Below are 22,638 nucleotides of genomic sequence, written 5' to 3'. Positions count from 1 at the left end.
AACACCTTATCTATAGTTTTAAGGTTTATTATGAAGATTAACTAAAGTAATGCCAATAAGGTAATTAGTACAAGGCCTGGAAGTAGTAAAGGTTAACTATTACCACACTCTTGAAATAATGGTACTCCACTGGAGTTCAAAAGCTATTATCCAAGGTGTGTACAGGAACACATTCTCTACATTATTGGATACAATTAAAGGACTGATAGAATTCTGTTCAATTGTTCTGACTGAACCATTCCAGGTAGAAGTGAAAACTAGGTTAAGATTTTTATAGTATGTCAGCCTGAGATTTCCATTCCAGGGCAATAAATTCTTTCAACTGATTGTTCTATCAGTAGATATGGTCCCACAGTCACTATTAGTAATCATGAACAGTGGGAGAGGTACCTGTAAAATTAGAGAAATGTTCTGTACAAACAGGTGGATTATGGTAACTCCTAATATAAGTTCTTCAAGGACATTAAATAAATGGTTTACCAGCAATTAGAACAGAAAGGGGTCATTAGAACAAGGTATCCTACTGGGGAGATCAATTTTAATGTCATGTAAGGAAATATAGTGGCTGAACATGCCTCATAAAGAAACAACCTCCTTGGGCGCCTGGTGGCTCAGTTGGTTAAGAGACTGCCTTCAGCTCAGTCATGATCCTGCTGTCCAGGGATTGAGTCCCACATCAGGCACCCTGCTCAGCAGGGAGCCTGCTTCCCCCTCCCCCTCTGCCTGCCTCTCTGCCTAGTCATGATCTCTTTCTCTGTCAAATAAATAAATAAAATCTTAATAAAAAAAAAAAAGAAACAACCTCCTTTGAGAGAGATGCTTAATTTAACAGCACTGAAGTCAGGTTTTGAATGTTCATCTATTAGGGGTGGTATATAAAGAACTACTGTCATGATGCCTCTAATATCTTTGAGTTCCAAGTCTAAGAGTCTATAAATTCTTCTATTTTTATAAAGTATAATTAACATACAATGTTATATTAGTTTCAATTGTACAACATATTGATTCAATAATTCCATACATTACTCAGTGTTCACCAGGGTACAAAAAATTAGATTTCCATGGATTTCTCAATGAAAAAAGGTCCCCTAGAAGCAGGAAATTGTCACTTTTGTATTTTTCAAAGAGAAATCCGATTATAATAAAAACTCATACTGAGTCTCCTAAGATCTATTATGAACAATTATACATCAACAAATGGGACAAATGGATAAGTTCTTAAAAACACAGAAACTTCTAAGACATAATCAGGAAAAACAGATAATCTGAACAGACCAGATAAATGGTAGTAATGAAAGTGAAGCAATAATAGTAATAATAATGATTAAAAAAAAACCTCCTAACAAGGAGTCAAGATGGCGGAGAAGTAGCAAGCTGAGACTGCTTCAGCTAGCCGGAGATCAGCTAGATAGCTTATCTAAAGATTGCAAACACCTGAAAATCCATCGGCAGATCGAAGAGAAGAAGAACAGCAATTCTGGAAACAGAAAAACAACCACTTTCTGAAAGGTAGGACCGGCGGAGAAGTGAATCCAAAGCGACGGGAAGATAGACCCCGGGGGGAGGGGCCGGCTCCCGGCAAGCGGCGGAGCAACCGCGCACAAAATCAGGACTTTTAAAAGTCTGTTCCGCTGAGGGACATCGCTCCAGAGGCTAAACCGGGGCGAAGCCCACGCGGGGTCAGCGTGGCCTCAGGTCCCGCAGGGTCACAGAAGGATCGGGGGTGTCTGAGTGTCGCAGAGCTTGCGGGTATTGGAACGGGAAAGCCGGCTGCAGAGACAGAGCTGACAGTAAGCTCACAGCTCCGTGTTACCTTGAACCGGTCGCAGGCTCGGTGAGCTCGGAGCGCGGCCGGAGGTCAGGCAGACGGGAGTAACTGGGCGCTGTTCTCTGAGGGCGCACTGAGGAGTGGGGCCCTGGGCTCTCGGCTCCTCCGGGCCGGAGACCAGGAGGCCGCCATTTGTATTCCCGTCCTCTGGAACTCTACGGAAAGTGCTCAGGGAACAAAAGCTCCTGAAAGCAAACCCGAGCGGATTACTCACCCCGGCCCCGGGTAAGGGCGGTGTAATTCCGCCTGGGGCAAAGACACTTGAGAATCACTACAACAGGCCCCTCCCCCAGAAGATCAACAAGAAATCCAGCCGAGACCAAGTTCACCTACCAAGGAGTGCGGTTTCAATACCAAGGAGAGCAGCAGAATTCCAGAGGAGGAGAAAGCCAAGCACGGAACTCATGGCTTTTTTCCTGTGATTTTTTTTTTAGTCTTGCAGTTAATTTAATTTTTTCTTTTTAATTTTTTTTTTTTCTCGCCTTCGGGTAAAATTTTTTTTTAACTGTTACCTTTTTCTTTTTTAACGATTTTTTACTAGTTTATCTAATATATATATATATATTTTACATTTTTCTTAGGTGTTTTCTTTTTTTAAAAATTCTTTTCTTTTCTTTTCTTTTTTTTTCTTTTTCTTTTCTTTTTGCTTTTTTCTTTCTTTCTTCCTTTTTGAACCTCTTTTTATCCCCTTTCTCCCCACTCACGATTTTGGATCTCTTCTAATTTGGTTAAAGCATATTTTCCTGGGGTTGTTGCCACCCTTTTAATATTTTACTTGCCCCTTCATTTACTCTTATCTGGACAAAATGACAAGACGTAAAAATTCAACACAAAAAAAAAGAACAAGAGGCAGTACCGAAGGCTAGGGACCTAATCAATACAGACATCGGTAATATGTCAGATCTAGAGTTCAGAATGACAATTCTCAAGGTTCTAGCTGGGCTCGAAAAAGGCATGGAAGATATTAGAGAAACCCTCTCGAGAGATATAAAAGCCCTTTCTGGAGAAATAAAAGAACTAAAATCTAACCAAGGTGAAATCAAAAAAGCTATTAATGAGGTGCAATCAAAAATGGAGGCTCTAACTGCTAGGATAAATGAGGCAGAAGAAAGAATTAGTGATATAGAAGACCAAATGACAGAGAATAAAGAAGCTGAGCAAAAGAGGGACAAACAGCTACTGGACCACGAGGGGAGAATTCGAGAGATAAGTGACACCATAAGACGAAACAACATTAGAATAATTGGGATTCCAGAAGAAGAAGAAAGTGAGAGGGGAGCAGAAGGTATACTGGAGAGAATTATTGGGGAGAATTTCCCCAATATGGCAAAGGGAACGAGCATCAAAATACAGGAGGTTCAGAGAATGCCCCTCAAAATCAATAAGAATAGGCCCACACCCTGTCACCTAATAGTAAAATTTACAAGTCTCAATGACAAAGAAAAAAAATCCTGAAAGCAGCCCGGGAAAAGAAGTCTGTAACATACAATGGTAAAAATATTAGATTGGCAGCTGACTTATCCACAGAGACCTGGCAGGCCAGAAAGAGCTGGCATGATATTTTCAGAGCACTAAACGAGAAAAACATGCAGCCAAGAATACTATATCCAGCTAGGCTATCATTGAAAATAGAAGGAGAGATTAAAAGCTTCCAGGACAAACAACAACTGAAAGAATTTGCAAATACCAAACCAGCTCTACAGGAAATATTGAAAGGGGTCCTCTAAGCAAAGAGAGAGCCTACAAGTGGTAGATCAGAAAGGAACAGAGACCATATACAGTAACAGTCACCTTACAGGCAATACAATGGCACTAAATTCATATCTCTCAATAGTTACCCTGAATGTGAATGGGCTAAATGCCCCTGTCAAAAGACACAGGGTATCAGAATGGATAAAAAAACAAAACCCATCTATATGTTGCCTCCAAGAAACACATTTTAAGCCCAAAGACACCTCCAGATTTAAAGTGAGGGGGTGGAAAAGAATTTACCATGCTAATGGACATCAGAAGAAAGCAGGAGTGGCAATCCTTATATCAGATCAATTAGATTTTAAGCCAAAGACTATAATAAGAGATGAGGAAGGACACTATATCAGACTCAAAGGGTCTGTCCAACAAGAAGATTTAACAATTTTAAATATCTATGCCCCCAATGTGGGAGCAGCCAACTATATAAACCAATTAATAACAAAATCAAAGAAACACATCAACAATAATACAATGATAGTAGGGGACTTTAACACTCCCCTCACTGAAATGGACAGGTCATCCAAGCAAAAGATCAGCAAGGAAATAAAGGCCTTAAATGACACACTGGACCAGATGGACATCACAGATATATTCAGAATATTTCATCCCAAAGCAACAGAATACACATTCTTCTCTAGTGCACATGGAACATTCTCCAGAATAGATCACATCCTCGGTCCTAAATCAGGACTCAACCGGTATCAAAATATTGGGATCATTCCCTGCATATTTTCAGACCACAATGCTCTAAAGCTAGAACTCAACCACAAAAGGAAGTTTGGAAAGAACCCAAATACATGGAGACTAAACAGTATCCTTCTAAAGAATGAATGGGTCAACCGGGAAATTAAAGAAGAATTGAAAAAAATCATGGAAACAAATGATAATGAAAATACAACGGTTCAAAATCTGTGGGACACAACAAAGGCAGTCCTGAGAGGAAAATATATAGCGGTACAAGCCTTTCTCAAGAAACAAGAAAGGTCTCAGGTACACAACCTAACCCTACACCTAAAGGAGCTGGAGAAAGAACAAGAAAGAAACCCTAAGCCCAGCAGGAGAAGAGAAATCATAAAGATCAGAGCAGAAATCAATGAAATAGAAACCAAAAAAACAATAGAACAAATCAACGAAACTAGGAGCTGGTTCTTTGAAAGAATTAATAAAATTGATAAACCCCTGGCCCGACTTATCAAAAAGAAAAGAGAAAGGACCCAAATAAATAAAATCATGAATGAAAGAGGAGAGATCACAACTAACACCAAAGAAATACAAACTATTATAAGAACATACTATGAGCAACTCTACGCCAACAAATTTGACAATCTGGAAGAAATGGATGCATTCCTAGAAACATATAAACTACCACAACTGAACCAGGAAGAAATAGAAAGCCTGAACAGACCCATAACCAGTAAGGAGATTGAAACAGTCATTAAAAATCTCCAAACAAACAAAAGCCCAGGGCTAGACGGCTTCCCGGGGGAATTCTACCAAACATTTAAAGAAGAACTAATTCCTATTCTCCTGAAACTGTTCCAAAAAATAGAAATGGAAGGAAAACTTCCAAACTCATTTTATGAGGCCAGCATCACCTTGATCCAAAAACCAGACAAGGATCCCACCAAAAAAGAGAGCTATAGACCGATATCCTTGATGAACACAGATGCGAAAATACTCAACAAAATACTAGCCAATAGGATTCAACAGTACATTAAAAAGATTATTCACCACGACCAAGTGGGATTTATTCCAGGGCTGCAAGGTTGGTTCAACATCCGCAAATCAGTCAATGTGATACAACACATCAATAAAAGAAAGAACAAGAACCATATGATACTCTCAATAGATGCTGAAAAAGCATTTGACAAAGTACAACATCCCTTCCTGATCAAAACTCTTCAAAGTGTAGGGATAGAGGGCACATACCTCAATATCATCAAAGCCATCTATGAAAAACCCACCGCAAATATCATTCTCAATGGAGAAAAACTGAAAGCTTTTCCGCTAAGGTCAGGAACACGGCAGGGATGTCCATTATCACCACTGCTATTCAACATCGTACTAGAGGTCCTAGCCTCAGCAATCAGACAACAAAAGGAAATTAAAGGCATCCAAATCGGCAAAGAAGAAGTCAAATTATCACTCTTCGCAGATGATATGATACTATATGTGGAAAACCCAAAAGACTCCACTCCAAAACTGCTAGAACTTATACAGGAATTCAGTAAAGTGTCAGGATATAAAATCAATGCACAGAAATCAGTTGCATTTCTCTACACCAACAGCAAGACAGAAGAAAGAGATATTAAGGAGTCAATCCCATTTACAATTGCATCCAAAACCATAAGATACCTAGGAATAAACCTAACCAAAGAGACACAGAATCTATACTCAGAAAACTATAAAGTACTCATGAAAGAAATTGAGGAAGACACAAAGAAATGGAAAAAATGTTCCATGCTCCTGGATTGGAAGAATAAATATTGTGAAAATGTCTATGCTACCTAAAGCAATCTACACATTTAATGCAATTCCTATCAAAGTACCATCCATCTTTTTCAAAGAAATGGAACAAATAATTCTAAAATTTATATGGAACCAGAAAAGACCTCGAATAGCCAAAGGGATATTGAAAAAGAAAGCCAACGTTGGTGGCATCACAATTCCGGACTTCAGGCTCTATTACAAAGCTGTCATCATCAAGACAGCATGGTACTGGCACAAAAACAGACACATAGATCAATGGAACAGAATAGAGAGCCCAGAAATAGACCCTCAAATCTATGGTCAACTAATCTTCGACAAAGCAGGAAAGAATGTCCAATGGAAAAAAGACAGCCTTTTCAATAAATGGTGCTGGGAAAATTGGACAGCCACATGCAGAAAAATGAAATTGGACCATTTCCTTACACCACACACAAAAATAGACTCAAAATGGATGAAGGACCTCAATGTACGAAAGGAATCCATCAAAATCCTTGAGGAGAACACGGGCAGCAACCTCTTCGACCTCGGCCGCAGCAACATCTTCCTAGGAACAACGCAAAAGGCAAGGGAAGCAAGGGAAAAAATGAACTACTGGGATTTCATCAAGATCAAAAGCTTTTGCACAGCAAAGGAAACAGTTAACAAAATCAAAAGACAACTGACAGAATGGGAGAAGATATTTGCAAACGACATATCAGATAAAGGACTAGTGTCCAGAATCTATAAAGAACTTAGCAAACTCAACACCCAAAGAACAAATAATCCAATCAAGAAATGGGCAGAAGACATGAACAGACATTTCTGCAAAGAAGACATCCAGATGGCGAACAGACACATGAAAAAGTGCTCCATATCACTCGGCATCAGGGAAATACAAATCAAAACCACAATGAGATATCACCTCACACCAGTCAGAATGGCTAAAATCAACAAGTCAGGAAATGACAGATGCTGGCGAGGATGCGGAGAAAGGGGAACCCTCCTACACTGTTGGTGGGAATGCAAGCTGGTGCAGCCACTCTGGAAAACAGCATGGAGGTTCCTCAAAATGTTGAAAATAGAACTGCCCTATGACCCAGCAATTGCACTATTGGGTATTTACCCTAAAGATACAAATGTAGTGATCCAAAGGGACACATGCACCCGAATGTTTATAGCAGCAATGTCCACAATAGCCAAACTATGGAAAGAACCTAGATGTCCATCAACAGATGAATGGATCAAGAAGATGTGGTATATATACACAATGGAATACTATGCAGCCATCAAAAGAAATGAAATCTTGCCATTTGCAACAACATGGATGGAACTAGAGCGTATCATGCTTAGCGAAATAAGTCAAGCAGAGAAAGACAACTATCATATGATCTCCCTGATATGAGGAAGTGGTGATGCAACATGGAGGCTTAAGTGGGTAGAAGAAGAATCAATGAAACAAGATGGGATTGGGAGGGAGACAAACCATAAGTGACTCTTAATCTCACAAAACAAACTGAGGGTTGCCGGGGGGAGGGGGTTTGGGAGAAGGGGGTGGGATTATGGACATTGGGGAGGGTATGTGCTTTGGTGAGTGCTGTGAAGTGTGTAAACCTGGTGATTCACAGACCTGTACCCCTGGGGATAAAAATATATGTTTATAAAAAAAAAAAAAAAAAAAAAAAAAAAGAAGCCAAAAGAAATAAAAAATAAACCAAAAAAAACCAAAAAAACAAAAAAAACCTCCTAACAAACAAAAGTCCAGGACCAGATGGTCTCACAGGTGAATTAGACTAAACATTTAAGGAAAAGGTAATACTTACCCTTGAACTATTTTAAAAGTTAAAAAGGAAGGAATGTTTCCAAATTCATTCTACAAGGCCAGAATTACCCTGGTACAATGGGGTATCACCTCACACATCTTTATGCATTCATCTGTTGGTTGACAGTGAGCTTGCTTTCACATCTTGGCTATTGTAAATAATGCTGAAATGAACACAGGGATGTATATGTCTTTTTGAACCAGTGTTTCTGTTTTTTGTTTTGTTTTGTTTTTGATAAATACCTAGAGGTGGAACTGCTGGACCATATAGTGGTTTTGTTTTAAATTTCTGAGGAACCCCTGTAGTGTTTTCCACAGGGACTGCACCACTTTATATTCCAACCAACAGTGCACTAGGTTTCCCTTTTTCCTACATCCTCACCAACATTTGTTATTTCTTGTCTATTTGAGAAGAGCTATTGTAACATGTGTGAGGTGATATCCTATTGTGGTTTGCCCATCTGTAGGTCTTTTTAGAAAAAATGAACTAAATGAGATGTGAACCATAAAAATCCTAAAAGAGAACACAGGCAGTAATTTCTCTGACATTGGCCATAGCAACATTTTTCTAGGTACACCTCGTGAGGCAAGAGAAGCAAAAACAAAAATAAACTACTGGGAATTACATCAAAATAAAAAGCTTTTGTGTGGCAAAGGAAACAACCAGCAAAACAAAAAGACAATCTACTGAATGGGAGAAGGTATTTGCAAATGATATAGCCAATAAAGGGTTAGCATCCAAAATACATAAAGAACGTATAAAACTCAACATCCAAAAAACAAATAATCCAGTTAAAAGTGGGCAGAAGACATGAAAGACATTTCTCCAAAGAAGACATCCAGATGGTCAACAGACATGAAAAGATGGGCAGCATTACTAATCATCAGAGAAATGTAAATCAAAAGCACAATGAGCTATCACTTCACACCTGTCAGAATGGCTATAACAAAAAACACAAGCACTTTTGATGAGCACCAGGTGTTGAAATCACCATTTTGTACACCTGAAACTAATATTACACTGTTAACTACCCAAAACTTGGAAAAAAAACACCTTTAAAAATAAATGCACAAATAACATATAAAAACCCCCGTAAGAATAGCATGTTGGTGAGAATGTGGAGAAAAAGGAACTTTTGTGCATGGTTGGTGGGAATGCAAACTGGCACAGCTACTGTGGAAAACAGTATGGAGGCTCCTTAATAAATTAAAAATAGAACTACCGTAAGATGCAATAATTCCACTACTAGGTATTTACTTGAAGAATCCCAAAAACACTAATTCAAAAAGATATATGCACCCCTATGTTTATGGCAGCATTATTTACAATATCCAAAACATGAAAGTAACCCAAATATCCACTGACAGCTGAATGGATGAAGATTTGGCATACACATACTATGGAATATTACTAAGCCATAAAAAGAATGAGATCTTGCCACCTGTAACAACAAGGGTAGACCTAGATGATACTATGCTAAGTAAAATAAGTCAGACAGAGAAAGACATATGATTTCATTTATATGTGGAGTCTAAACAACAAATGGATAAACAAACAGACTCAGATACAGAGAACAAACTGGTAGCTGCCAGAGGGGAAATGTATGAAATAGGTGAAGGGGATGAAGAGGTGTAATTCTCCAGTTATAAAATAAATAAGACAGAGACTGTAACAACTTTGTATGGTAACAAATGGTACCAAGAACAAATGACTTATTGTGGTGACCATTTTGTAATGTATATAAATATCAAATCACTATATGGTACACCTGAAATGAATATTGTATTGTATAACAATTACGCTTCAATAAAAGTCTGTTTAAACAAACCTAACCACAGTACATTAATACACCTAAAAAAATTTCTTAATATCAACCATTCAGATAGCATTTATGTTTTTGTGAGGTTTCAAATCATTATTTTGAATTTTTTCCCTACAATTTTCTGTTAGAGAAATAGAGTCATTTGTTCTATAGTTTCCATGCCTGGATTTAGCTGATGGCATTCCCATGGTGTTTAATATGTTCCTCTGTCCCTTGAGTTTCCTTTAAAATCATAGTTAGGTATGCAGTATTGATCAGGTTCAGGTTTCTACTTTTTCAGCAATAGTATTTATAGTCTATGCTGTGTATTTCCATCAAGAAGCACATAATGCCCAATTCTCATTTTGTTATGTTAATAGCCACTGACAATCATTGCCTAGACTCCTTATTAGGGTTGTAAAATGATACAATTCTAGTGAAATCATTCTTCTTTTGTTATTTGGAATACTTAAAAAGAACAACTTCCCCTTGCCAACTATTTGATTATACTGAGGTACAGATAGTATAGGAAAAGCAAGACAAATTTTCATTTTCCTTATTCACCTGTTTTGGAATAGTGAGATAGTTCCCTAGAATCCTGTGAAAAAAAAATCCTGTTTAAGATTTTTAAAGTCACTTTATGAACTTAGGGATTTAAAATATGTCAATTGCTTTACCGCATTACAATTATCCTACTAATGCTAAAGTCCCTTATTTGGTCAATGGAAGTTTATTCAGATAGGCTACTGAGTCTTTTTGTCATAACCTCAATTTTTTTATAGCTTTGTTTTTTGCTATGACAAGATATTCTAGGTTCATACGGTATGAAATTTCCTGTCCAAGATCTGGAATCAGACAGTGTCCCAAAGAGCTCTAATTTCTTTTATTGGGAAATGGGATTTGGAGACCACAATTTACAAACCAGCACAGGCCATTGCTACTAGGTCCTTCAGATATGTATTTTTGATAATTAAAATATAAAATGAGTTTCTAGATATAATTCTGATTCAAAATCAGAAGTAAAAGGTAAATTAACCTTAATCTTAACATCTTTATTATGTATCAATCATACCAGGTCTCAATATTACATACATAATTGTAATTTTGACTTATCCCACAATACACACAGAGTAGTTTCAGTAACACTACAACCAACTTTGGGAGAATGAAAAAAACAGTTAATTTTTTGAGGGGAGAAGTTTTTTTTTTGTCCTTAGGATATATTCTGGTAGGGATGTACAGACAGCATTTTATGTTTTAAAGTCATTTGAAAAAAGGGCTCCTAGTTGGCTCAGCCAGTTAAGAGTCCAACTCTCAATTTCAGCTTAGGTCATGATCTCAGGGTTGTGAAATGTTGGTGTGTCATGCTCTGAGCTGGGTGTGGAGCCTGCCTGAGAACCTCTCTCTGTCCCTCTTCCCTGCTGCAATCCACTTTCCCCAACCCCTCCCTTAAAAAAAAAAAAGGTCATTTGAAGAAATTTCTCTGAGACTAGAATTACATTTTCCTTACTGGTTTTACTAATATGTGTTTATATGAAATATTTTATGAAATATTTAACATATATAATATTTATATAAAATATTAACATAGTTCCCATGTTAAATCAATACTATTAACAACTTTCCCCCACTATCTTATTGGAAATCCTCACTCCTAGTTAATAAGGCAAAAGGCAAACTTATTCAACTTTCCATGAATACTTTACTTTGTATCTCCCTACATTATTTTTGAAACTGTGCCATATCTACTTTCCATTCAATGCTGCTTCCCTAACAATGACCATTTTAGTCTCTGTTCTTTAAGTAAAAATAAATGTAACACCACCAGTTCTTATGTCAAACTCTCTCGCTTACTGTTGATTAAATAAAGTTTGTTCTCTTATAGATTCCTCAGGAGTGGTTCCTAGTTTGTCTGTAATCTTTATACCTAAAGGTCAGTTTGGGTGAATATAAAACCCATACCTTGCCATTTTCTTTTAGTATTTAAAAAATGTTTCTCCAGTGGAGTGCCATCTGACATTAAGGTTTGATCTTCTTCCTCTTATAAATTAATAATTTTACTAATCTCTGAGTGTCAGCTTTCCTGAATTAATTTTCCAAGACATGCAGGGTGCTCTTTTATACATAGTTCTAAGTAATCTTTTATTTTGGGAACACTTTCTTGAATCGTAGTTTTTAGTATTTATTTTGTTCTATTTCTTTTTATTTTCTTCTCTGAGATTCCTATTACACATATGTTGAGGCTTTTTAAAATTTTAGAGATCTTTTGTTTTTAAATCTTTTGGATTTTTGTTCTTTTTAATTTTAAAACTTTGTCCTCCTTTCTATTTCTTTATTTGACAGACAGACAGAGAGAGCGAGAGAGAGAGAGAGAGAGAGAGAGCGAGCACGCACATGCGCACAAGGAGAGGGAGGGACAGGCAGAGGGAAAAGGAGAAGCAGGCTTCCTGCTGAGCAGGGAGCCTGGCTTGGGGTTCCATCCCAGGACCTTGGGATCATGACCTGAGCAGAAGGTAGATGTTTAACCAGCTGAACCACCCAGGTACCCCTCTATCTTCTATTTCTCTTAAGGCATTATCTATTGTGTATTAGCTTTTGTGCTTTTTTCTAGTTTGGTCTGTATTTCTGATATGATTTTTAAATTTTATTTCTCTTTTTTGAGTGTTGTCATTTCTCATTTCAAATTTACTTCTTCTGTAATCAATCTTATTTCTGAGTTTTTATAATTTTGTTTTATGTTGTTCTTCAGTGTCTATAATTTTCTAAATTTTTAAGCTCATTTTGAAATTTACAGTTTTATTATTTTGTGAGCATGCCTTTTTGGTGGGGTTCTATTGCCTGTAGGGTTATTATCTGGCTTTTTATTCTTTTTACTTCTAATAGTTTGTATAGAATTTGACTGTAATTCTTTCTTTTGCTCACGTTTTAAGTGAAATAAAATTTCCTGCGCTTGGGTGCCTGGGTGGCTCGGTTGGTTAACCAACTGGCTTCAGCTCAAGTCATGTCCTGGATCAAGTCCCACAAAGGGCTCCCTTCTCAGTGGGGAGTCTGCTTCCCCCTCTGACCCTCTCTCCTCTCATATTCTCTCTCTCAAATAAATAAATAAAATCTTTTTAAAAAATCTGTGTTTTTAGAAGGAAGAGGTGGATCACAATTGCTTTCCTAGCTTCATGGCTCTAGAATTCTCTGGCTGTTTTCCCCAAATGACAGAAAATATTGCCTCATATTTTGATATCTTGTTCCTCTCCCCTACTTTTGTCTGCATCTTTTCTTTCCTTTGCCCCATTGTCTGATTTGCTAAAATCAGGCTCTATTCCTAAGAGTTTCTACTCGGTGTGAGGTCATGGAATACTTCCAAAGGTTATATGGCTACAGCTCCAGTACCATGAAATTCTGGCACATTATGTTTTAGCATCCAGCTCTGAAGAGCATCTTGCATCTTGGTTGAACAGCAACAGTCTTGGTTGCTGTTCTCAGACTGGCTTGCATGCTCCAGCGAAATACTACTTTCAGTCAGCCTTCCTTCCTTCCTTCCATACAAATACTGGTAACCAAAAGGGCGCATAAGGGCATGGTATGCCACACCTGTTTGTATCTGGAGGCTTAGAGAGGGAAACCTAGTTGCTCACTTTTATTGTAAAGACTGTGCAGTCTTCAGTTTTGCTATCCAAGTTGCTCTATGTTTATGGTAGAATTCTACTAGACTCAAAAACTAATTAATGCCACTTTCCCAGAATTTTTTTTTTAAAGATTTTTATTTATTTATTTGACAGAGAGAGACACAGTGAGAGAAGGAACACAAACAGGGGGAATGTGAGAGGGAGGCTTCCTGCCAAGCAGGGAGCCTGATCTGATGCAGGCCTGGATCCCAGGACCCTGGGATCATGACCTGAGCCAAAGGCAGATGCATAACAACTGAGCCACCCAGGTGCCCCACTTTCCCAGAATCTTAATTCATTTTTTTTGTAATTTACATATTTTTGGCTTTCCATGCAATGCTAAGCTTATGAAATACACATTATTTCTATCTGCCTATGTCCCTCAAGTTTTTTAATATTTAACACTTTGAATTCTATTTAGATACCAATCATACTGACCTATCTCCATTCCTTAGTACCACTAAAATTTATGTGCTCCAAATTTTTTTCCCTTTTCTTAAAACCTCGAAATTAACTAGATTTATGAAATTTCAGAATGTTAGTAATATGAAAACTGACAAGAACCTATCCAAAACCAAAAAGATATACAATTATTCAATAGTGAGAAAAATTATTCAGTGAATAACTACCTTATGTCAACAAGAGAACATTCCAAAGATAATCTTCCCATTGTCCTTAGGTTTTCTTGAAGTTCTCGTAAACACGTAATATTCACGACTAGTTCAACACCCACATCATACAGCAAGACCTATGAAAGCAATAACTTTTAGTCTGTGGAAAGACAATATTTCAAAATATATTTTGCCACTGAATAACATAATAAAAATGAGACTAAAAAATTTCAGGATAAAAATATTGAATGCATTCACCTTCAGTTACTATTTTTAACTCTTCAATTACCTCTACCAGTGTGTCTGTAACCATTCTGATGATCTGGCCTCTTCGCCACTGATTTTTATCAGGGATCCTAACAGCACAGTGCATATCGTTTTCCCATTTAATAGGTTCCCACTTTGAGTTTTCATAAGCAGCAATCATCTTTTCTTCTAAACTATATAAAGAAAAAATTTAACGTTTAAAACTTTTCTTACAACATATAATGCTATAATATTTCTTACAATAATATAATGCTCCAACTACATATCTTCTATTATCCCTCTTTGCCCAAACTGGATATTTTGTTCTTCCTTGAATACCCAAGTATATTTCCACTGCAGGATCTCTGAACTAGCTCTTCCCTCTGCCTGAGATATTTCCCCCCAGATAGCCTCATGGTTTACTTACTCCCTTTATTCAGGATCCATTACAATGGCAACTGTTTTCTTGAGGTCCTTCCTGATTATCCAAAATTGCCTTCTTTCCCAACTGCTTTTTCTCTATTGTCTTTATCATCATCTGTTACATTAACTATTTTATTTGTCCACTGTCTCTCCCTCTACCAGAATTTAAGCTCCAAGACAGCAAAGACATGTAAATATTTTTACCACCATATCCCCCACACCTAGAATACGGGTTATGCCCAATTAGGTATTTGTAGAATGACTAATTCTAATACAGTGAAAATAACTAGTAAAGATACTACTTGTATATGTTTAACTAGTTTTAAAATAACTGTTTAGCTGAAATAATTTTGTTTTTAAAAGTCCACCTTTATGATTTCTAGATCTTTGAAACAAAATATAGGGAAAATCCCATAGGTAATATGTTTTCCTTATATACCTATTAAGTAAGTTTTCTGTTAATAACCACTGAACATAAATCTTCTCAGGAGATATCACATTACAGATATGTACAGGCAGTTCCTTATTATAAAGTGATTGGAGATTCTCATTAGGTAGAGATCTTACAGACACAGGATTTAAGCTGTTTACTTCATTTGAAATAATTTCTTCTGGAGAAGGATCCCATACTTCAATATGCTTTTTGCAATTATCCTTGAGGGTATATCTAGAAAATAACAAAACCCATTAGCAAAAAGAGCAGCTAAGAAAATATTTATATTTGTATTTGTTTAGATCTAGTGATGAACAAATTTTAGCTATTATTCACTGCTTCCCAGTTTTGATATTAACCGCAGTTTAAGTCTTTTTTTTAAAAGGGTTAAATACTACCAATGTAAGACTAAATCCCCCAAAAGCCAAATTTTCTATTTTAAAAACAGTTTAAAATACCAAGTTTGCTTATAATTTCATCATTTCCCATTGACATTTTGTACTCACAAAGAATAAAAAAAAAACAGAAAAAAAGAATACAGGAATTATTCATAATTTTTCACAAAATCTGGCATTTCAAATGGTGGTTTATATATAGATAAAAAGTGTAATAAGAAAGTATTTTGTGATGACTCTGAATTTTGTAACGTTTGTAGTATTTGTCAACTTTTGAAAATCTGTTATTTGTTGGGATTTCTTTTATCAGTCTATGTAAATATTACTTTTGCTTATTTAGTTCTATAGTTAAAACTCTGTATTCCTTTTCTTTAAGGGGGGCTCTTTAGGCTCGCCCATGAAACCTGGATTTGCCTTTGCTGAGCACAAAAGTGGCACCATTCGGAAGTGAGTATACATGCCTGGACTTTTCTTACCCCTTGTGCAGCCTCATCCATTTCCTTAGCTACTGCTGTATCTGCTTCCCACTCTTTATCATGTGCTTCCGCTACTATGCAAATAAACCACTACAGTGCGTGACTGACAGTCCTCTGGCCACTGCACAGTTGTTTGCCAATTGAAGTTATCCCCCTTTGCTTTAACATGCCTCTGCTTTAACATACCAAAAACACCTCAAGCACATGTCCAAAGCCATCACACCCATTTCCTCCCCCAGACCTGCTCCCCACTCTACTGTTCCTTGTTCTCCAGGAACAGTATCCCCAGATATTAGGTGGTTATAGTTATTAGTTCTGAAAGTCAATCTTGACCCCTCCTCTTCCTTACCTACAATCAGTAGCAAGGTCTTGTAATAGTCACTTCCATAATGTTTCATAATCTACCCATTTTTCTATCACCAAGTAACTATTACTTCAATAGCTTACAGTACTCACTTACAGCCCAACACTTTATTTTTAAGACTTGCAGTCAGAGAGAGATTTCTAAAACCCAAATCTCCTCCCAGTCCTCTGCTTAAAATCAGTCTGCTAATCCTCCTTCCTGAAGTGATAAAGTTCAAACACACAGAAGTGTTTGAAAAGTACTTTTCCTTCTTAGTGATCAAGGTTCTGTAATTATCTGGTCTGTGCATTTCTCTCCAGTTTGATCTCTTGTCTTACCTGCCACTATTACCTTTTTTCCTGTCTACCAGCTGTGAGACTGTACTAACTGTACTAACAATGCCTAAACACATTACATTTTCCCTGTGTATAGGCTTTCACTCCCAGTTGTACTACAGAATTCAGTTTAGGTGAAATCTCCAGTGGTAAACCCTCTAACAATCCCACAATACTGTGACTACACTTAACAGAGTCCTTATCACACTGAAAGGTAAGCTTGACCATCTCTACTACATACTCTAAGCTCCTTGAAGGCACAAACCATCCTTATTCATCACTGGATATACCATTTGCTACAATTTAACATGTAGGCCTATAAATACCTCTTGCTTATATAATCAAACAATGGGAAGAGAAAACTAGCTAATGGACTTCTAAAAAATTTTTTGTAAAGATTTTATTTATTTATTTGACAGAGAGAAAAAGAGCACAAGTAGGCAGAGCAGCAGGCAGAGGGAGAGGGAAAAGCAGGCTCTCTGCAGAGCAGGCAGCCCAGTGTGGGACTCGATCCTTAACCAACTGAGCCACCCAGGCGCCTGCTAATGGACTTTTTATTTTTTATTATTTTATTTTATTTTTTTAAAAGATTTTATGTATTTATTTATTTGTCAGAGACAGAGAGAGAAAGCATAAGCAAGCAGAGGCAGAGAGAGAAGCAGGCTCCCTGCTGAGCAAGGAGCCCCACATGGGACTCTATCTCAGGATCCTGGGATCATGACCTGAGCTGAAGGCAGCAGCTTAACCGACTGAGCCATCCAGGCATCCCATGGATTTTTTAAAACAACTTTATTGGGGCACCTGGGTGGCAGGTGGGTGCCTTCGGTTCAGGTCATGATCCCGGGGTCCTGGGATCGAGCCCTGCATCAGGCTCTCTGCTCAGTGGGAAGCCTGTTTCCTCCTCTCTCTGCCTTCTTGTGATCTCTATCTGTCAAATAAATAAATAAAATCTTAAAATAAACTTTATTGAGGCATATTTTCTACCAAAAAAGTTCACCCATTTCAAGTATATAGTTCAATGATATTTAGTTAACTTTATCAAATGATGTAACTATAACTCAGTTTTACAACATTCTCACTGCTCCCCAAAAAGATCCCCTTTGTTCATTTACCATGAATCCTCCTCACCCATAGCCCCAGGAACCTCCTAATAAATTTTTTGTACTACAGACTTGCCTTTTCTGGGCATACCATATAGATGGAATCATATAATATACAATCTCTTGTGTCTGACTTCCTTTATATAGCTTAAAATTTGAGATTTTTCCATGATGTAGATGTGTCAGTACTTTGTTATTTTTTATGGCTGAATAGTATTCCATTATATGAACATATAGTACTTTCTCTATTCACCACTCACTGGATATTTACAGAATTTCCAATTTTGGGATATTCTGAATAATGCTATGAATATTTGCTCATAAAATTGTGTATGAACATATGTTGTCATTTCTCCTAGATAGGAGTGGAATTGTTGGGTTGTGTGAAAATTTGATGTGTAACTTTTTTTTTTAAGATTTTATTTATTTATTTGACAGAGAGAGATATCACAAGTAGGCAGAGAGAGATGAGGAAGCAGTCTCCCTGCTGAGCAGAGAGCCTGATGCAGGGCTTGATCCCAGAAACCTGGGATCATGACCTGAGCCAAAGGCAGAGGCTTAACCCACTGAGCCACCCAGGCGCCCCTTGAGAAACTTACAAACCCTTTTCCAAACAGGCTGTATCACTTACCTCTATGACAGCAATAAAGGTTACTCCACATCCTCACAAACATCTGTAACTGTCTCTTATGTAACAGCTATTCTAGTGGGTGAGAAATGGTATCTCATCGTGGTTTTAATTTGCATTTCCCTAATGACTAATAATGTTAAGCATATTTTCATGCACTTATTAGCCAATTATACACTTTCTTTGGTAAATTTCTGCTTTTATCTTGTGCCCATCTTTTGGGCTGCTGAATTACTTGTTTTCTTAAGTTGTAGAAGTTCTATGAATTCCAGATACAAATTCTTTATGGGGCATGTCTGGCAAATATTTTATCTCACTCTGTTATTTGTCTTAACAGTATCTTTCAACGTACACTAGTTTTGAATTTTGGTGAAGATCAATTACTAATTTTCTTTTATGAATTGTGCTTCTGGTGTCAAATCTAAGAAATCTTTGCCCAGTCTACAGTCCTAAAGATTTCCTCCTAGAAGTTTTGTTTTAGCTCTTAAGAGTATAATCCCTTTTGAGTGAGCTTTGTGTATGGTGTGAGATAAGGGCTATGTTCATCTTTTTTTGCTAGTGGATATCCAATTGTCATAGCACCATTTGTTGAACAGACTATCTTTTTTTCAATGAACTGCCTTTGTGCCTTTGTTTAAAAAGTCAATTAATTAAAAATATAAGGATTTATTTCTCAACTGTCAATTCTATTTATTCTTCTATATGTCTATCTTTATGTTAGCACCACACTGTCTTCGTAGTTTTGTTTTTTTTTTTTTTAAAGATTTTATTTATTTATTTGTCAGAGAGAGAGAGAAAGAGCGAGCGAGCACAGGCAGACAGAATGGCAGGCAGAGGCAGAGAGAGAAGCAGGCTCCCTGCCGAGCAAGGAGCCCAATGTGGGACTCGATCCCAGGACGCTGGGATCATGACCTGAGCTGAAGGCAGCCGCTTAACCAACTGAGCCACCCAGGCGTCCCAGTTTTGTTTTGTTTTTAAGATTTATTTATTTGACAGATCACAAGTAGGCAGAGAGGCAGGTGGGGTGGGGGGGAAGCAGGCTCCCTGCTGAGCAGAGAGCCCGATGTGGGGCTCAATCCCAGGACCCTGGGATCATGACCTGAGCTGAAAGCAGAGGCTTTAACCCACTGAGCCACCCAGGCGCCCCGGTAGTTGTAGTTTTATATTAAATTCTGATTCTAGGAAGTGGAAGTCCTCCAACTTTGTCTTTGTCTTCAAAATTGTTCTATTTTATTAGTTAGGTTTATTCCTAGGTATCTTATGGTTTTGGATGCAATTGTAAATGGGATTGACTCCTTAATATCTCTTTCTTCTGTCTTGCTGTTGGTGTAGAGAAATGCAACTGATTTCTGTGCATTGATTTTATATCCTGACACTTTACTGAATTCCTGTATAAGTTCTAGCAGTTTTGGAGTGCAGTCTTTTGGGTTTTCCACATATAGTATCATATCATCTGCGAAGAGTGATAATTTGACTTCTTCTTTGCCGATTTGGATGCCTTTAATTTCCTTTTGTTGTCTGATTGCTGAGGCTAGGACCTCTAGTACGAACACAATGGAATACTATGCAGCCATCAAAAGAAATGAAATCTTGCCATTTGCAACAACATGGATGGAACTAGAGCGTATCATGCTTAGCGAAATAAGTCAAGCAGAGAAAGACAACTATCATATGATCTCCCTGATATGAGGAAGTGGTGATGCAACATGGAGGCTTAAGTGGGTAGAAGAATAAATGAAACAAGATGGGATCGGGAGGGAGACAAACCATAAGTGACTCTTAATCTCACAACAAACTGAGGGTTGCCGGGGGGAGGGGGTTTGGGAGAAGGGGGTGGGATTATGGACATTGGGGAGGGTATGTGATTTGGTGAGTGCTGTGAAGTGTGTAAACCTGGTGATTCACAGACCTGTACCCCTGGGGATAAAAATATATGTTTATAAAAAATAAAAAATTAAAAAAAAAATTGTTCTATTTTATGCATTTTGCATTTTTATATGAAATTTGAGACCCCATCAATTTATACAGAAAAGTCTGCTGGAACTTTCACATAGCTTGAGTTGAATATATAGCTATCAAACTTAAAATTTTAAAAAATGAGGTGAGATTCACATAACATAAAAGTATTTTAAAGTGAACAATCCAGTAGCAATTAGTACATTCACAGTGTTGCACAACCATTACACCTCTATATAGTTCCAAAACATTTTTATCACTCCAAAATAAAATCCCCCTAAAGCAGTTGCTACCCATAATCCTCTTTTCTCAACTCCTATTAACCACCAATCAGTGTTCCATCTCTGTGGATTTAACTATTCTGAATATTTCATATAAATGGAATCATTCTCTCACCTTTTGTGTCTGGCTTATTTCACTTAGCATAAAGTTTTCAAGATGTATCAATATTATATCAAAATTTAATTCTTTTATTTTTGGCGGGGGAGGGACAAAGGGAGAAGGAGAGAATCTTAAGCAGGCACCATGCCCGGGTAGAGCCCAACTCAGGGCTCAGTCTCACAACCCTGAGATCATGACTTGAGCCAAAATCAAGAGTTAGACACCTAAGACTGAGCTACCCAGGAACCCCTAAATTTAATTACTTTTTAAAGGCTGAATAATATTCCATTGTATGTCTATCTACCACAATTTGTTTATCCAACTGTTGATAGACAAACAGGGTGGTTCCACTTATGAATATATATGTACACACATTTGAGTACCTGTTCTCAATTCTTTTGGGAATATATCCAAGATGAAATTTATGGGTCATGTTTTAAGTTTTTAAGGAATCTTCAAGCTGTTTTCCACAGTGCTTCACTGTTTATATTCCTCTCTCCACATTCTCACCAACACATTTTTTTTTATTACAGCCATCATGGTCTGTGTGAAGTGGTACATTAATAGACTTTTAAAAAATAAATATTACTAATTTTTGAGAAAGTAATACATGTACATGGTTCAAAATTTAAAATTTGAATTTTATGACTCTTTCCAGAGAAACAGTACATATACATGTATTTAGTCTTTTTTGTTAAAAAACTAAACAACCATCATTGATTATATGCCCAAATCTGATGTCTTATAAAATTAATGTTAACTGGAAAAAACGTAGTTAAAACTATATGACCCTGATTTTTTTAAAAAAAGGTTTGGTTAAATGAGAGGTAAGAGAATACTTTATGATTTTAATTAAAACACAACTGCAGCAATGGAAAACTTCTGAATTTAGTCAACATTACCATGGCCAGCTTTAGTGATCCAGATTGGCCAAGAGTCATTCAAAAGAAACACAAGTTTCTATGGCCAAGAACTGTACCTTTGACTTTTGGCTAGCAGGTGGATTATATGGGTTATATATCCATGGAAAGATATTAATACTGATAAAAAATTCAGGGCATGCTCACAGTTTAACACATGAATGTTATCTTCTACTGCATGTTGACCATATTGACCACTAGATGGCTAATTAAAAAAGAATTACAGCTTTGCTGGGGTATAACTGACATATAAAATTGTAAGATATTTAAAGCGTACACTGTGGTGATTTGATATAAGTACACATCATGAAATGCTTCTTCTCTTCTAGTTAACTATCACGCTCTTTTGGGGGGCTTAAGGCAGAGTTATATTATACATGACTTCAATATTGCCTAAATTTATGATTTGTAACTAGAAAATTCTCCCCTAATATTTAAATTTATATATATGGAGAGGTGCAAAAGACAGGGAAATTTTATTTTAAAAGCTAGTAAAGCTCCCTGTGTATTTTATAGAACACTGCTCATGCAGAAAGCTGCTACACCGTCATAAAGAGTTCTTCTTTCTAGAATCTATTTTGCTTACTGTGGAATTGAGTTTTGTTTTAGCTGTAGTTCTCCCCTACAACAGTGGCATATCAAAGTGAGCAGATGGTTGCTTGCTGTTCTCCTCTGATGCTCTTGATAGTAGTGATATTTTGGAATATTTATCTAATAAATGCCTTATTCTCCAAAGCTGCTTAAGCAAAGGGAAAAAATTTTAAAGTTTAAAAATAGCTTTATTCCATGAATCATGGGACAAAGTATTTAGAAGTTGAATTTCACTGAAATTATAAACATCTGTTCTGTCAAAGACACGATGCAAGAGGATGAAAAAAAGCCACATACTTGGAGAAAATATTTGCAAAAGGCACAGATTATACATAAAGTACTGTTATCCAAAATATAAAAAGAACACTTAAAATTCAACAATAAGAAATCAAATCACCTAAAAAATGGTTCCAGAACATTAAGAGGAACCTCCCCAAAGAAAATATAAAGATAGCAAATAAGCAAGTGAAA

General features: G+C 37.0%; 1 protein-coding gene across 1 annotated transcript in view; it reads right to left on the bottom strand.

Annotated features, from left to right (window-relative positions):
* RNF17 (ring finger protein 17) overlaps positions 1 to 22,638 on the bottom strand; it is a 174,596-nt gene that overhangs the window by 60,390 nt on the left and 91,568 nt on the right. The window contains exons 20-22 of the mRNA XM_004778233.3: positions 15,049 to 15,276; positions 14,230 to 14,380; positions 13,959 to 14,077 (exon numbers count right to left, since the gene is read on the bottom strand). Coding sequence (XP_004778290.1) covers positions 13,959 to 14,077; positions 14,230 to 14,380; positions 15,049 to 15,276 — 498 coding nt within the window. The remainder of the gene's footprint in view (positions 1 to 13,958; positions 14,078 to 14,229; positions 14,381 to 15,048; positions 15,277 to 22,638) is intronic.

Source organism: Mustela putorius, unplaced genomic scaffold (genome assembly GCF_011764305.1).
Source record: "Mustela putorius furo isolate JIRA1106 unplaced genomic scaffold, ASM1176430v1.1 tig00004035_pilon_pilon_pilon, whole genome shotgun sequence".
Taxonomy (NCBI): Eukaryota; Metazoa; Chordata; class Mammalia; order Carnivora; family Mustelidae; genus Mustela; species Mustela putorius.
Note: the sequence above shows the minus strand (reverse complement) of the source record. Positions and strands in the feature narration are given on the sequence as shown.